This window comes from Apostichopus japonicus, chromosome 22, assembly GCF_037975245.1.
Source record: "Apostichopus japonicus isolate 1M-3 chromosome 22, ASM3797524v1, whole genome shotgun sequence".
Taxonomy (NCBI): domain Eukaryota; kingdom Metazoa; phylum Echinodermata; class Holothuroidea; order Aspidochirotida; family Stichopodidae; genus Apostichopus; species Apostichopus japonicus.
This window is the reverse complement of record NC_092582.1, coordinates 13887226-13904480: the sequence shown is the minus strand read 5'-3', so window position 1 is coordinate 13904480 and position 17255 is coordinate 13887226. Positions and strand designations below refer to the sequence as shown.

Here is a 17255-nt window from a genome sequence, read left to right as displayed (position 1 = left end):
GGGGTAGGGATGGCAGAAGTGGTGTAACTGACAGAAAGCCTATAGAAGTGAGTGACCGTCCTTACGGATGGGTCTAGGTTATACAGGTGAGCAAAGTTTGATGCGGCCCGAGGGCAAATTTTCTCCGCACAGCTCGTAGCTTTTCTAAACCTCATTATTAATGAGGTCCCCCTGGAATATAGCAGCAGATTTTACAGACGCGCCAATGATATCTACAGGTGACACGATAGGTAAGCTGGATAGGTAGACAATTTTGTTCTCTCTCTCTGATGAAAATTTCACATAAAAGTTAAATAAAGTGCTTAATTGCAGATATTGATTAAAACATTTGATAAGCATTTCATTTCTCATCCTATTCACACATGCAGTCTATACATAACGTGATAGGATAAACACCTTCGGTAGCATGGTATAAGGTCGGTTAGTACAAATGTAACTTTAGGTATACGTAGCCAAGCCGAGGCACAAGAGACCGTGCTCCTATACCCTCCCCCTGCATATTGCTGCCCCCCACATTTTATGTATACAAAAAATTAAACTTGAAAAGTTACAGGGCACGAGTTTTGTGCCCCTCCTGAAAGTTTGGTGCCCCTTCAACTCAGCCTGGCTACGACCAGCCTTTCTAACTTCAGTCCGCAAATAATGTGTTACCTGTAACCATGGAAATCTTCAATCTGCATCATATTTAATATAATCATTTGATGAAACTCTGGACAACTTCTGAGGCAGTATCTTAATATAGGTTATATTGTGGTAGTGCTATACGTATCATGACGCCAGTTAGGTTTTTCTTTAGTGAAAAACCTGTTACGCAAAGTGTGCTATAATATACCTGCATATTATATTCCTAAATAGCATGGTATAGGGTGATTTTAAGCATGACTACGCCAACACACGATGTTGTACCTGCAAATGTTGATCGATTCAAATTCCACAAAATTTCATAGAAAAAAAGAAAACCTGTACAAATGCAGTACAATTTTCTGTACTTTTTATGGTAGCAGTCTGTAAAATTAGCTATATATGAAACGGCACTGTATATATACTTTTATCAGTTTTAACAGTAAAAAATCTGTAAATGTTGATTAAAGACTAGTTTAAAGACGGGCGATCGTATGCGAAATAGGCAGCGCTATTATATACACCCATCGAAACAGTTTTATGCCAGTCACAAAAACCCGTAAATATTCCTTTAACATATAGCAGGTGCGTATCCATGGGGGGCGTTGGGGGCGCGCGCCCCCCGGGTAAGAAAAAGAGGAGAGAAAAAAGAGAGAAGAAAAAAGGGAAAAAAGGGGGGAAGAGGGGGAAGGAAGGGAAAAGAAAAAGAAGAAAGAGAGAGAAAGGGGAAAAGGAGAAAAGGAGAAAAGGAGGGAGCAGAAGAAAAACGACAAGACACCGGGAAGAGAAAGAGGAACAGTGACATAATAACAGCGCTGATCCCTATTATATACACAGGGTACCGTAGCCAGTTACGGATCGAGGATTTCGGAAGGGGCGTGTTCCTCAGCCTACCCCTTACACCGACAACTCCATTTTCGACGTTTCCATTTTTTCCTCTCTCATGTATACTACGGTATATCATGACGCGTGTGAGTGTATGGACGCCTTAAACAATTGTACAATTGTGCTATGAAACCAACTGTGGCTGGTCTTGAACTTGACCGAGTCGTCGGGAATATGACGCATTTCGGTATTAGCCCAGGATCTATATGCGAACTGTACTAGACATATGTTCTTCGATGCAACACTGCCATCCAGATATAAAATGTTATACACCCCGAGTTGATACTAATTGTTACCCCAAACCTAGTACCGTAACTCATACAATGAATCTAAAAATTAAATTCCGCATGCGATTTGAGAAATTGAGCACATTTCCTGTGAATATCATGTAGTGGATTCAAGGGCGTATCATTACCGGGGGGGGCGGACGCACCCATCACTTCTTGAGATTGTTCTAATCTGCATGAAAACGCGCGCCACACAACCCTACGCCCACCCCTCTAATCGCTTCCCGATGAGTTACGAAAACTTAATTAATGACCTTCGCCCGTATAGTACCAAGACTTTGACAAAATCCGGCAACACACCACTTCATCGATAACAAGTGATCGGGTTGTGTTTTAGTGACGTCTAGAGGTCGTGCACTGACCTACATGGAGTGTGACCACTCCCGATTTTGCAATTTCCCAAGATAGGCCCCGAAAACTCCCAAGAAATCCCAAAGACACTGTACTGTATGGATATCTAGCAATATCTAGCGATATCTATAGGGATGAAAATCCCAAGATCTTCCCTAAACTGAGGGCAAATAGAGAATCGAAGCCTTCAGTGTGTAATGAACTTAAAACTGTGCGTCTTTCGAAATGTAAGAATGTGGGGCATTGCCAATAAACAGATAAAAGTTATTTATTTCAGTTTCATTTTAATTATTCGAATTTGTAAAGCAAACAGCAGATATCACATCATATCAGAGAGCATTAAAATGCCGTTCCAGGATGAACAGCTTCCAAATTGTCTATGTGTTTAGTGTTCGGTTTTGGAAATATCTGGTATTTTTCATTTCCTTCAACGAAGTTTTATAGTAGCCGTTATAAGAGGTTTTAATATTTGTACACCAATACATGGGCGCAGATCCTGGTGGGGACAGCGGGACGCGTCCCCACCAACTGTTTCAGTGGCGGGGACATGATATACCGTGTCCCACCAAGTTGTCTTGACCAAACGTTGCATTTAAAATTCCCCTGTATTGAACTTTGGCGCAGTTTGATCCAGCATTGTGCAAATGACATGCTATAAAAGATTTCTAAGCCATGAGATCTAAAACGTAAGGAGGTTTGGGAGCATCATTTGGTCTGGGAAGTGTTATTTCCGGCGATCTGGGAGGTATATTTGCCAAACAATTTCTTGTATGCTACGCGCGAACCCATGGTCGCGCTCCGCTTAGATAGTATCAGAGAACAGACACGCCTTCCCACCATTATCCAAGACTGATCTGGGCCCATGCACCAATAAATTAACTGTGTCTGAATTTTCGAAAATTCCCTGACCAACATTCTTAAACATACTTCACTCTACTCGTGCAATTTTTACCGGTCTGTTAGGGGTTGAAGGAAGTTTTTTCCTCTATTGGTTGTCCTTAGATTGAAATTTGTGCAACATTATGGGTATGTTTTGAAGTGAATTTATTTCACGAGAAATGTGAATTTTCAAATTCTGAACAAATAATGGGCTTAAAACCTTAAAAAGTGGGACTGACGGGTATTGTAGGCTAATTAGCTTCCAAGGCTTGAATGATGGCTGAAGTAAGTATATATTTTGGTTTGTGCCTGGATGGGGTTTGCATGTTAGACTTATTAATTATTATTGCATGCTTCTAAGAAATTGACTGACAATAAAGTCACAAGTAATATTCCTTATAATTGTTCATGTGGTTTTCCTTGTTGAGTTTGTTGTTGAAATACACATTTCTTGAAACTGGCAACTATTTCATGTTTTATTGTGATCAATAATTGTGTTGTATTCATACGTTGTGTGGATTGGATGACCAACAGTTGTCTTGTAGTAATACTGTATATCTGTAATAAAGACACCTCAGGAAAATATTACCACAGATAAACCTGTAATATAATTTAAAGTAATCTGTAGAATTTACAAATGGTTTACAATTAACTGTGGGCTAATCATGCAGAGAGTCCCCCTGTAAATCAGCATTACAGATACTATACTACTTGATATGCTAACGGGTAACCTGTAAATTGCATTTCAAGTTGTGCGGTAATTTTACAGGAAAACCGTCAATAATCACAACACGTGTAAACGCATAATTAACGTTTTCCAAGTTTTCTGAGTAATTTTTACAGTGATGCTGTTTAATGAGACCTACAGACTTCTTTATTAAATCAAATTTCAAGTTTGCTAAGAATTTTCAGTTGGTGTACAGTGATAGTGTAATTGGGAAATACAGATCTGCCTGTAAAATCTTCTGTATAATTTTACGGATCATTTACTGTTTAATGTTATCTACTGTTGCACGTCTGTAAAATGCAATTTACAGAAGGTTCACTCAAATGGTACTGTCAAAATTACAGACATTTTGTTTGTTACTGTGTTTGTGAAGGATTATCACGGCAGTTTTATTGCTTTTCAAACTTTTGTTAAATTTTCGTGAAATAGATATACATATATATACATATATATACAAATAGAGGGAGACAATCGATATCTCAGTTTTGTACCTGTCATCGGTAATGTGATTCTAGTTCACATAAAGAGTGAAACACGGTCGGCGCTCTTTTCTTTTTGAACAACCAGGATAATCGTGCAAACCTCTGAAAAGTTTGATAGTATAGGGAAAACAGGGATCGTTGATTAAATCACGTAATCATACATGTTTCCAATTTGCAATATAACGCAAGAAATTTAAGGAGTATTTTTCTACTTTGGATACAGTTAACCGATAATTAGAATCAATTAGAATCATATATTGTAATTTCTGTGCGTACTTATGAAATCTGTTACCATAGACCTTCGCCATATATATTTGCTGTGGATATGTTGACCTGAATAAATGCAGGCCCCTGTTTCTCTTTTTTTTTAATTAAAAGTGTCCCTAGAGACAACGCCGACATTGATACGGATAGTCCAGACATATGAAGTATCACACATGACCACAAACCCACCATTGCGGGGGTTGGGGAAGGGGGTGAAGTGAGGAATAGTTCGGTTTTCTATGTCTGCAGATGAAACGTTCCGACTTAAAATTAAAGCTTGGATATTTATAACTACCAAGGTTCAAGTCGGTTTTTTTGCATTCCGAGCATCGATTCTGAAGGGGAGGGAGGGGGTGGGGTGGGAGTGTTGGGATGGGGGTTGGTCGGTCGGGCATGACCATTATGTACGGACTTTATAGTAGGGTGGATCAAGTTTCATGCGAATTAGGTGTGTGACTGAGGGGTGGTTGAATGCAGCTCCCTTGTAGGGGGTCTGGGTCCCCCCCCCCACAGAATTGTTTCTTAAGTTTAGACGTCAAATAGTGCATTCTGAGGCATGCTCAGATTATAAATTAGGTCTATAATTAATTAGGTCTGACCGCAAGCCTGTTGTGCTATAAATACTTTTGAATTTTGAAAAATCCCCTGTCTGAACGCTTCCCCGACTGATAATGAAGGTTTCCCCAACCTCTTTTGCCACGCTACTTCCCCACCTCTTTTGCGCACGCCACTTCAGCACCCTATTTTGCGCACGCCACTTTACCATCCTCTTTTGCGCACGCCACTTTTCTCCCTCGAAGCTACTGGGAGTACGCGACTCCGTGGGACAGACGACGAGAGAAGAACCGGGTACTCCCCGGGCTGGGCGTGTGTGACACGCCCGTCTCCTTTTTGACTGGCATTTAGAGAGAGAAATGAGAAAATGAGAACACAACTGTTATATTAAAACAAATATTATAAAGTGAACAAGCATAAGGGGAAGAGAGCGAGAGAGAGACATTGAAACCATAACGTGAAAGTTCCTAATCGTTTCTTAGCATTTGTTATAAGATCATACATTGACAGAGCATTATACGCGCGAAGTTGAGATTTGCAAATACTATACTAACACATACCGACATACGTCTTGCAGTCCATACCTGCAAGTAATAACTTATAATAACCAATAAATATCATCAATTCACACCCGAGCTCATGTTAAGAAATTGTGAATGTGTTTCGAAATATTTCATCATCCATCTATCTATACATTATATACAACAATGCGTGCACACGTCTGAATCCATAAAACATAAATCTGAACTCATTAAATACGCGACAGAATATGCCATCCACTCACATAATATATTCTGTACTTTTCAAACGTACAAAAATTCTGACGTCATAGGTACCACCAGACGAAGACCTGTCACTTTAAAGCCCTATTGTTTATTGTTATGTGACAGTTAAAATCACGCTATATATAACAGAATCGAAGGTAATGTCACATATAGTTGTGAAAGACTATATTGTATATTTTGTATACATAAAAACCTCAGTCTGTACTACTTCAATTGTAGAAAAAGATGTGTTAGGATCTCAACCTTTCTTCCAGTAACGCCGGGTTCCCATAGGGACAGTAAATAGATGTTCACCACTCCCAAGTCATATAGGGGGGGGGGGTCACCAATGACCTCAGCCACACGATGTGGAGGACAGAGGTCAGGAAAAGGTCGCTTTCAGACTTAGCTGACTTGACACTGTAAGTAAAACAGTAAAATTAAGTTACCGGAAAATATCGGCTTCTATATACGGACCCCATTTATTCGTGAACCCATGTGGAGCCTTCACCTTATGATCCCCCCCCCCCCACAAACACTATTTTCACGGGTACCATTCGGACCCGTGTTCTCGAGAGATAGGGTTGGATAGGGTTGGGTGACCATGTGCACAATTTGTTATTCTGATCTCTTTTAGTTGGAAAACAGCTAAAACCTCCCTTTTCTATCGTATAGTTGATATGTGTATGTGCGTCGGACCCTTCTATTGCCTCATTATTTTGTTGTCTAAGGGTATCCATTCATCTAGAGCAGGGTTTCCCTAACTATATCCCCCACGAACCCCTGTGGATGTCAGAGTTGTCCACGAACACCCACCTTTTCGAGACACGATCTGAGTCATTATTATACTGTTATACGAATAAAAACAATGCTTCGTAAAAGATCAAGTTCATAGTGTATTATTGTATTATTGTACTGTCATGCGTACACCAACTTCAGTAAAGTCATGCGGCCTGTGTCTGTTTCATAAATTCAGTTATTTATCACATGCATGGTATGGTGCTAATATGGCAACATATGCGTATGGAACGCGAAAAGAGTTTGTCGATAGGTATGACTACATAACAGCAGTATACGCCATTAAACTCTCGTTTCTACCCTCAGTATTTCCTGTTCCTCAGCTGTCTTTTGATCTGCGGCCGATCCGATATGCTTTTGCTTCGATCTATTTCGCTTTTCCGTGTATAATTTCTTGATAGCAAGTATGAAGGATGCCGTGATCACCATGGCAGCCCCAATCAGGGAGAAGACTTCCGGAGAAATTGAGAAGAGCAGAAATTCCAGAATGAATGCAAAAACCACTTCGTTAGTCCTTAAAGTGGTAACGAAGACCACTTTTTCAATCGATAAGCTGTAAGTTATCAAACACTGACTGGCGCTGTTCATGACACCCATTCCGACAAGTGCTAACCTCACTTTCCCACAAGAGGGCATAGTCCAAGCTCCAAGCACGGTTGTCAGAATGCCCGTGCCTACTGCTGCCACCGACGCGTAGTAAAACACAATCTTAGTGCTGTTTATGTTCATGGTACCCATTTTGCGCATCAGCACCGTTGTTAAGGCTAAGCAGATACACGCGAAGAGCGCCAACATCGCACCGATAAATTCAGATGTGATATCTTCTTCCGAATCTTCTCCACCTCCTCCTCCGAACAAAAATGGCGGTTGGGCTATCATAAAGACGCCACCGATAACGACGAAGACAAGAATGATTTCGACGATTCCAATAGCTTCCTTTAAAAACAGTCTTGCAAAAATACAGGCGAACACGGGAGATCCAAAAAAGATGGCCGTAGCATCCCCGACACGTGTAAAATACAGTGAGTAGAAAAATAACGTCAATGCGACCATACCGAACAAACCACGTGTTAACAACATCAGCCCAACTGTTCTAGTTTCTGGCAACAGTGGAACTTTATGATATATCATAAGGGGAATAGGGAAGAACAATTGAAGTACAAATCTGGTAAATGACACTTGCATCGGGTGCAGCTCCTCCTTAACGTATCGGACGAAAACTGAATGAAGTGCGGAGAGAAGACAGGCAAGAATCACTATCGATATACCTCTATGTTTGTAGACAGCATGTAATATTCCAGAGGCTCGAGTCGCGGACTGAATCTTTTGCTTTGCATCGTCTGTGTTGTTATTGTTCCTTTCCGTTTCCTGTTCTTTGGAATTCACCATCTTGCGAATTAACAACAGGGCTACAAGAGAAGAGAAAAGTCACAATAACCTTAAATCAAGTAAAGAAAAATCAAATACCTTTTTTTTTTCAAATAACAAAGTGCTTATCTCGCGCAATGTTTGGGAAAGGTGATCATTACATCACCCCCCCCCCTCCTCCCACCCCCACACACACACACACACACACATATACACATTCATATATTAAAAGACAACCTGAATTTATAGCCGGGTACCTTAATTAACGGTCCATAAGCAAATTTAGTAATCAGGAAAGCAACATTGAATCCAATCATTATTATACGTCCACATAAATTTGTTTAAGAAAGAACGTACACTTAAGTTTACGGTGGCCCTGAAGGGACAGGCAAGTTGTAGATTTAGCGTGTAAGTGTGCCGCGGCATCTCGAAAACAATTTGTACACTTTTGTCGGGTTCGCGACTTACGCTAAACATTATACCTTAACGAAGATTGTCAACTTGTCGGGTAAATGCTTTGCACGTGACTTGACAAAGTGTCAATATACGATAAGTTTGTCATGTTGACAACTTATAAAGATAAACATGACATCTTGACGAAGGTTGCCAAATTGTCGAGATGCTGCGTTGCACGTAACTTGACAAACACGTTATTTTAACACAGTTAGCCAGTTAGCCTGCGACCCGTCCGCCCTTCCATGACTAACTGCACAATTACGATTGACGAAATTGGAAGGGGCCCACTGGACCGCCTCATGGATCCGCCCTGTAAATGTTACCTCCTCTTGTTTGGGTGTTTCAAATTCAAAAGGAGATCGCCAAGGGGGGGGGGGGGCGGCGGGGCGTTTAGATGGCCTCGGAGCATTAGTATCTCCGAGCCTAAAAAACGAAAAAATAAACATAAACGGCGCACATGGCATATTTATTCAGCAGTGGCAGGTTTAATATCTTCAAGAAGATGTGGGACCCGATTCTCATTGCGTTAGTGAGATCCCAAAATTACCAGTTAATCGTTAGTTACCAGTCAATTGTTCATTACGAGTTAACCGTTACGCTCCTGCATAGGAAGCTGTCATTTGAAGGGCTTCTCTGTTCTTCCACAAGTTTAATTTAGTTGTCATCATAATAACCGTCCAGATGGTCGTAAATGAGTACTACTGTTCCGTTAGCGGGGTGAACTATATAATTTGCGCGTATCGATGTATATATAGACCACCTCTGGAGGGCTCTGTGCCTATACACAAATTTCAGTAATGACGCAACTGCTTAACACAATGCATGGCATAAGAGTGCACGTTCATGTAAACAAGATATTATCGTTAAATACATCTAAAACAATGGTAGACGTGTTAATGTAGTGTTAGTCAATGATTACACAGACGCAGGATGCACCCAGGATATCACGTAATAAAGAAAATATCTGGATCGTGTATAAAAGAACGTTAGTCACTGAAACATTCATGTGTTTTTTTCTTGGGGGGGGGGAGGGTGGGTAGGGGGATGCTGTATGTACATTCTTTAGTGCAAAATGACGTTTAGGTTCAGTTTGTTACACTAAATGCAGTAAACGTCTCTAATAATAACCCTCTAGCCAACCGGAATGTTGTTGGGCTTACGCACAACACCCCCTCCCCGAGTCATTGACGTCTGTTCCCGTGTAGAGGGGAGGGGTGTGGGTGTACTCCCCCAGAGAAAATTTAAACAGTGTAAAATGGAGCATTCACTGAGGCATATCTAGACTATAAATGATAGGTCTAGAATTAAATTTAAACGCAAATTTGTGAATTTTGTGTGCTGTTAAAAGTGGGATGTTTACCCCCACACCCCTTGACTCAGTCCCTCTGGTGGACCTGGGCCAGGAGGCGTGGACTTATTCTTCTATGACTGAATTACCGCCGCTCTGCAACTTCCCGCGTGCATGGCTACATACATTTTCCCAGCTCGGTACAAGGAAAGGATTTGGGGGACATTAAATTTTCATACAGAGAGAAGAACGTGTATTCAATTTCTGCACGACTTCCGTCGGTATACATTTTACTGGTTTGTCTCCCGCACCCCCCCCCCCCAACCACTGGAATTATGACGTCCTTGACACTGCCATGCTTATTCTACTACAGGGAACTGTAGTATAAAACATTGAATATGATCAATCTAACTTATAAACTTTCATACTAACAGACATACAGATAACATGTTATGGAAACTTGAGAGATACGTTTACCTTAAAGACGTAATTAAATGTGTAACTTTTAACGGATAATACTTTAGAGGGTGAAATACATAATTTCATGAAAAAGAGTGATCATGTTAACCCGAAAAAAAATTAAGATTGAACTTCCTTCAGTTGAGACGGAATTTTAAATCCATCAAGCAAGAAGAGATTCAGCAATAAAATATATAAAAGACCAGAGAATGAAATAAAAATTGACATTATTATAAAAACTTCATTAAACAAAGTTATTGACCTTTAAAACAGCCAAGACTCACCTCATCAAATAGTAATAAACGAAATTACAAACTGAAAGGTTTGATTTTTTGTCAATAAGCCAATCCAAGCAAGAGTTTGGTTCCAAACATGACTCTAAAAGTTCTTCAGATCGGAATATAAAGATACATTTGCGGTATACCGGTATATATATATATACATCCGTTACATAGTTATACAACAATACAAGGCCTCAAAGGTTGTATTGGCATAACCTTTTACGCATCGCATTGTTTACTCTTTAAACTATTAACACAACGACTGCTTTTATAATAATGCAAGCAACAATTGGTTCAATTTGATTCAAAATTTGCGTTATTTTTGTTTTATACTTCTCGATATTTGGACTGAAAATGGCAAACAAACTTACTCGTCGGTTGGTGGGGAGGGGGAGGGGGCGGGAGTGGAGGGGAGGGGAGGTGCGTGGAGCTCAATGAATATCACCTATATGCAGCTTAACTAGGACGGAGGACTTTCTATGAGATCGGGGACCAGAATAGGGGAGTGTAGGTTTAGGGTGGGGAACGGGGAGCAGTGGGTCGAGAATCAATATATATATATATATATATATATATATATATATATATATATATATATATATATACATATATGGGATGAGAATATAGGTACAGCATAGAAGACCAATTAATGGAATGGATTCTTAGATTAAAACTGCCTCAAAGTTGTAAAATACGTATTAACAAATTGGAGCCATTATATTGATTACCCATTTTAATCTACTAAACTATAAATCTTCCTTGCAAACCATATATACGTTAAGAGCAAGTGATTGTTTAGTCTGTATTTATATGCTTTGTAAAGTTATAAAGAATGTGAAGGTCTTATATTTATGATACTATATAGGCCTAATGTGAGAGGGACCTATATCATGAGATCCTGTCTATTATGATGAAGTGTGTGTGGGGGGGGGGGGGGGTAAGGGGTGGATACAGGGGTCGGGTGGGGTGTGTACCTCCTAATCAACCTCACACGAGAAATTAAACTGATACTGCCAAACATCTGGAACTCGTTGCCATAGGATATTAATCATTATAGCACTGTGTCATCTTTCAGAAGAAAATTATAGAAATAGATATTTGAGATATTATTGACTATTACCATATTTCCCTCGTTTGCATTGCTTTTGTTATTTATTTATTTATTTTTATGTTTTGTTTTGTTTTTTGTTCTTTGTATATAAATATTTATTTTTGTTCACATGTATTGGTTTAAATGTGTTATACTAAGAGTGACCTACTATATAGATAAGCCTACAGAGGTTTTTACGTCACTTCCTTTTGCAATGTATACGTCATCAGACACTAATTAATATGTATTTGTTCCATATTGTTAATTGTGATAAAACAAATAAATAAAAATGAAATGAAAAGATATTCCAGATTCATATATGTTTACGGTGGAGTACGCATGCGTATTAAGTGAAGCTCTGTTTAGGACAATGCTTCCATTCAACTATCATCATACGAGGTATTTCACTGCAATTACAAATTGGACGCCTGCCGTAACGTTGTAATTTCCATAAACCTTGTCATATTTGGTATGACATATTATTTTGGTATTTCACTTCTTCCCCTCCTCTTACCTGTTATTGGTCCCTGAAAACATCATATGCCACTTACCTATACCAATGTGGCATAGAGAATATATGAACTTATAAGCACAACCCTTGCCAAACGACGAAAACAAAATATTACATGTCATTTATTAAGATGAACAATTGTCTGTCAATCAAACTTAAAAGTAAGTATATTGCTTTACTATGAGTAACACATACTGTTATATCCAGGCAAATAGATTTAGTATTTTCAATTATATGTAAATATGACCTCATGAACCAGAATCGTAAGGAGTTACATATTAAACAATGCATGGTTATTGTCATTGAACATTGAACATTATATCATTGAGCTGAAGAGATGCACGTATATACGTCACTGTAAAACTAAACAGTAAATATGTAGTATACGAGTACACGTAGACGGTGTAACCGCCGCCCACCCCCCCCCCTTCATGCCCCACTCTCCCTTCCCCCAACAGATGTACGCTTCGCAACTGCTGGTTCATTGGGGGGACTGAAACATACAGTAAGTCTATACATGTCTGTAAAGCGAACCTAAGTGGTGTGGGGACTCAGAGTATAGATTATACCTGACCCCGTTCTCTCCCCTCCTCAGAAAGACAAAGATACATTTCAGCGACGTTTGTCATGAGCGAAACAGTAAATACGCATGTATGATCACTCGCACAATATCCTCCCCCCCCCCCCGTCTACACCCCTTCCTCTGACTAATGTACGGCGAGAATCACTGTTGATGATGTGATGGTTTGGGATCAAATTAATGTTGATATGTTGTAGAGCGTAAAAAAAACACTATTATCAGTCCAAGTGGTATTTCTATATAAAACACCTTTAATTTGTGAGAAACGACCCTTTGGACAAGTGAGGCTAATCAATATTAAATACGTCTAAAGTGTAAATACGCAGACTATTAGGTCAGTTCCTCAGATGCAACACAAAACTCAATGGATTAACAAGTGAGACTATCATGTCCTCAATTGTCATGTTTATAAAACGTTTCAAATTTTGGAAAGGCCAAATCGTGTTGAATATCATTCGAAGTTGCTCAGTTTTTATATAGAGTTGAAAGAACATGTGTGGGTTGACGTATTATTCAAATTCGTATAAACCATTGACATGTATGCCCTGTATTGATAAGCCGATAGTCAATCACTATAAACCTGTTTGCATATGTATGCGTGTGTGTATGTGTGTATGTATGTATTTTAGATCCTCCTGCAAGCAGGAACTTGAACTAGCGAAGAAGCCTCATTGGCTTATCAAAGCCGCAAGCTGACCGAAGTCAGTCTCTTAGATTCATATTTAACGTCCATGATTATGAATTGTCAATCGTCAACAACTCTGTAACTGGACGAAATACATTAATCTTGGAGTGACTCGAACTGGGGACCTTATGATTGGAATGCACCCGCGTTAACCACTGAGCTAACACTCCTTGTGTATATCAACTTGTGCCTATCAACTTGTTTGTAGCACAATATGAAATGCAAAGTTCACACGTGATTAACGGCTTTCGGAGAACAATAACTTGATCTTCCTATTTAAAGCAAACAACAAATTTCAAGACAATGGTGCCATACATGATTGTATGCATATTACCTCCGCCCGTTATGTAGTACAAATCTATATTTGGTTCATAGTACAATCAGGCCATGTATGACTTTTCATAATCTAATATATATAGGAGTTCTTGTTGACTTGTCATTGATTGCTGAACTTTGTCAAACAGCAGAGATCGTTTGGCATGTCGAAAAACATGAGATAGGGGTATGATTGATTTATATTCGGAAATGGTTGGTAACCTCAAATGACACGTATAGATGGAGGAGGAGGAGGAGGAGGAGGAGGAGGAGGAGGAGGAGGAGGAGGAGGAGGAGGAGGAGGGAGGGAGAGTCATAAAATAGATGCAGGAACCCTTACTGGCTGTAATGTACAAAGTCTCCAGTCCTGCATGTTTCTTGGCCGTTACATAGAAACATTGATATTGCCAAGTTCAAAGGATTACTTTAGGCAACCTTGGGCGATGAAGAAAATAATCATTTCAATGCTGGCCGCAATTTTTATGTGGTATACCTTTTCCATTTTTCAAGATATTCAGCTTTTAAATATGTTAATCTCTGGATGTTTCTTTTAAAACTTAATTGATGATGGCTAAATTTATGTAAAGAACGGCGTTTTTCTCTTTTCATTTTGATTAGATTGTCTTTGCAGTTTTCGTCGTTTACCTAAAATTTTCAAAGGAATTAGTTGTGACGTCAGCTATATTATAGTATTATTCTGCATATCTTTTCTGGTAACTCTGTTGACGCATTAGTTGTCATGGCTCCAGTGGCGTTGCCAGACATTTCAATCTGGGTGGGCACAGGGAGGGTACAGCACTTGGGGGGGGGCACAATGTTTATTTGTAAATGCCGTCCTGGGGGAGGGGTCTAAGGGGAGGGGGTACCAGCCTCCCCTTTAAGAAATTTGGATTAATTAAGGGTCCTTATATGAAATCTGGCCCGCTATATTTTGCAACTTGAAGTAACTTAATGTTCAAGAATTTTCGGGCTTAGTCTGTCCGATAATTATGTTTGTAATTGAGGCGGATGAAAAAGTTATACAAAAATGGAAATTAACGTTTGGCTTGATATTGTTTTCAAATATGAGTGTTGAACATTGAAATTGAAATTCATGCAGGGTAGTAGTGAAGTTTAAGCTCTAGCGATTCACGCCGGGCCTATGTGACCTTGTTAGTGAGAAAACAACTGGTTATTGTGATGGTCGGTGGGAAAGAAGTTTTACCGAAGAACATAATACGTCCCGTCCTTTGTAAAAAAAACTTTTTGTTTTGAGTATTTTTTTTAACACTACAAATCGCATCTGGGGGGTTCCTTTGGGGCACGATTTTTTTTAGAGGGCACGTGCCCCCCAGGCACCCCAGGCCACCTCTTGGCGACGCCACTACATGGCTCCTGTTGATGCTTTTAAAAGCACTTCAGGGTGTCTTCCTGAAAGCGTCAGAATTGGGACAATTGTATACTGTTTAAACTTTGTAGGACGCTGTACATATTTTCGATTATCCAGGAAAATGCCCGCCCCCCCTCTCAACCGCACCCCCACTTTCACAAATTTATCGACAAGCCATATCGTCAGGACCCCCTCCCCCACTTTCTGCTTGTTCCGAACCCTCCCGCTCTTACCCGTTCTCTCACTCTCTGTCTCTTTCACACGCTCATTCCGTGAAGTGAAATCACTCTTTGTGAAGTGATTATCTCCTCTTGTTTCTTAGGCGTGTTGCAACTCATCCGAATAGAGGGAGCCGTCACTCCCGGATAGAGTGATCACCGTGGACACAAAGAGTGAATAACAGCGCCGCCTATTTCGCCTACGATCACCCGTCTTTTTAGAGTGTAAGCTCTCTTTCCTTCATAATTCATGCCAAAAAAAAGCTGCAGAAATAGGAACAACAAAAACAAGTACCGGTAGTACACCAACGGTGTTTAGAAATAAAGTGTGTAGCGTTTTGTGTTACCTGAATGTGATAAGCAAGCATTTATGACAGGATTACATAATCCTACATATCACAACTGATATGAGATGGTCTTAATTATCTTAGTTTGTAAACAAACAACTGTTTTCTATTGGAGAAATCAGTTAATCGTAGCTGAAGATATTTGATCAAATGCTGATTAAGGAGATTAATACACAACGACCATATATATATATATACCAGATAAACAGGTTACGTCGTGCGCAACGCAATCCGAACTTCAACTTCATACCTTTATTCAATACGCATTTTCTGTCTGTTTATGAGACTTGTTTTAAACTTTTCATGTTGGTTATCTATGGTATGGATACTTCACCGTTGTCTCAAGGGTTGTTGATCGTTGCGTTATACAAACGTTAGCTAAAAGCAATATAGAAGGAAGCGGGTGAGATGGGGGAGGTAAGATAAGTTATAGGGTGGGTGTGGGGAGCTACACGGGGGAATAGGGGAGATTAGGAGGGGTCGGGCTTCCAAAACTCTCTTTTTATTCGCAAAAGTGCATATTTGTCGGTATTTACCATGCATTCGTTAAACTTAAGGTTATAATAAAGCTTCATTAACTTTTAAATCTTACTAAGCAAATTAAAAAGCAAATTAAATTATAGTAATTGTCTTGAACTTTGTCATGTTTGAAATGAAACTCGACAAGTCAAACCTCTTCATGTTTAGTTTCAAATTACGCACACTAATCACTTCGGTGAAGAGAAGATAAAAAACAATGCAAAGCATCATTGTTAATTGCTTTAATTATACACCATAGTCTTCTTAACCCTTCAATAACGGAGCACATGACACTGATCCCGCGGGACACAAGCCAACTACTCATATTCCAGTACCATCTGACACTACTGCGGAGGTTGGGAAGGGGGAGGGGGGGCGGGGGGTTCCTTCAAAGAAAAGTTTCAGAGCGATGATTTTCACGTAGACATGGTGTAATTCAAACAAAATTGAATATTTGTCTGAGTCCTACCCCACCCTCCCCTCCCACTCCCTCACGTTCAGCTCCTTACCCTTCTCAGTGTCGAGGGTCCTATATACGGCCATACACAGATTGATCTATTTTGTAGCTCTGACATTGAACACAGGTACATCACGCAAGTAACACTGATTGAATACCCACAACAATTCTGGATTGTCCAGTTTTGATTACAACTTCATGCTACATTGACCTACATAAAGCAGGCGCGTAGCCAGGAATTTGCCAAGGGAGGGGCGAAACTGTAGATTTGGCATTGCAAACTATCTAAGCGTAGCGCCAACATGGTTGGCGCGAAGCATACAAGAAAATTTTGGCTGGAAATGGCACTTCCCAGGCCTTGTTAGCTGCATCTTAGCATTTTCTCTTTTGAAAATACTAGCGATATCATAAAAACATTAAAAAAAATGTAAAAAATATGCTCAAGGTGGGGCGGCTGCCCCCTTCGCCCCCCCCCCCCTTGGCTACGCGCCTGACATAAAGTTATATCGGCGTCCATCATGTTATTTGTTAATTATTAATAATAAATTTCCATTGTAAAGGCTCTTATAGGCTTCGATAGATTCTAGACTGCAGTCACACCGCAACTGATTTACATGTTATTATCTACAAAGTGGCTATTCTTACAACCAGTTGTAACAATGAATTCCCTTTTGCGCATGCGCAGTTGCTATTTTTACA

General features: G+C 39.8%; 1 protein-coding gene across 1 annotated transcript; it reads right to left on the bottom strand.

The window, feature by feature from the left end:
- Positions 1 to 5509: 5509 nt before the first annotated feature.
- On the bottom strand, positions 5510 to 10622 carry LOC139964351 (solute carrier family 35 member G1-like). Its single transcript, XM_071965892.1, has 2 exons — positions 10469 to 10622; positions 5510 to 8022 (listed from the first exon to the last, which is right to left on the bottom strand). Exon 2 carries the CDS (start codon positions 8000 to 8002, stop codon positions 6896 to 6898), a length of 1107 nt encoding a protein of 368 aa, XP_071821993.1. The 5' UTR covers positions 8003 to 8022; positions 10469 to 10622; the 3' UTR covers positions 5510 to 6895.
- Between the last annotated feature and the right edge of the window lie 6633 nt (positions 10623 to 17255).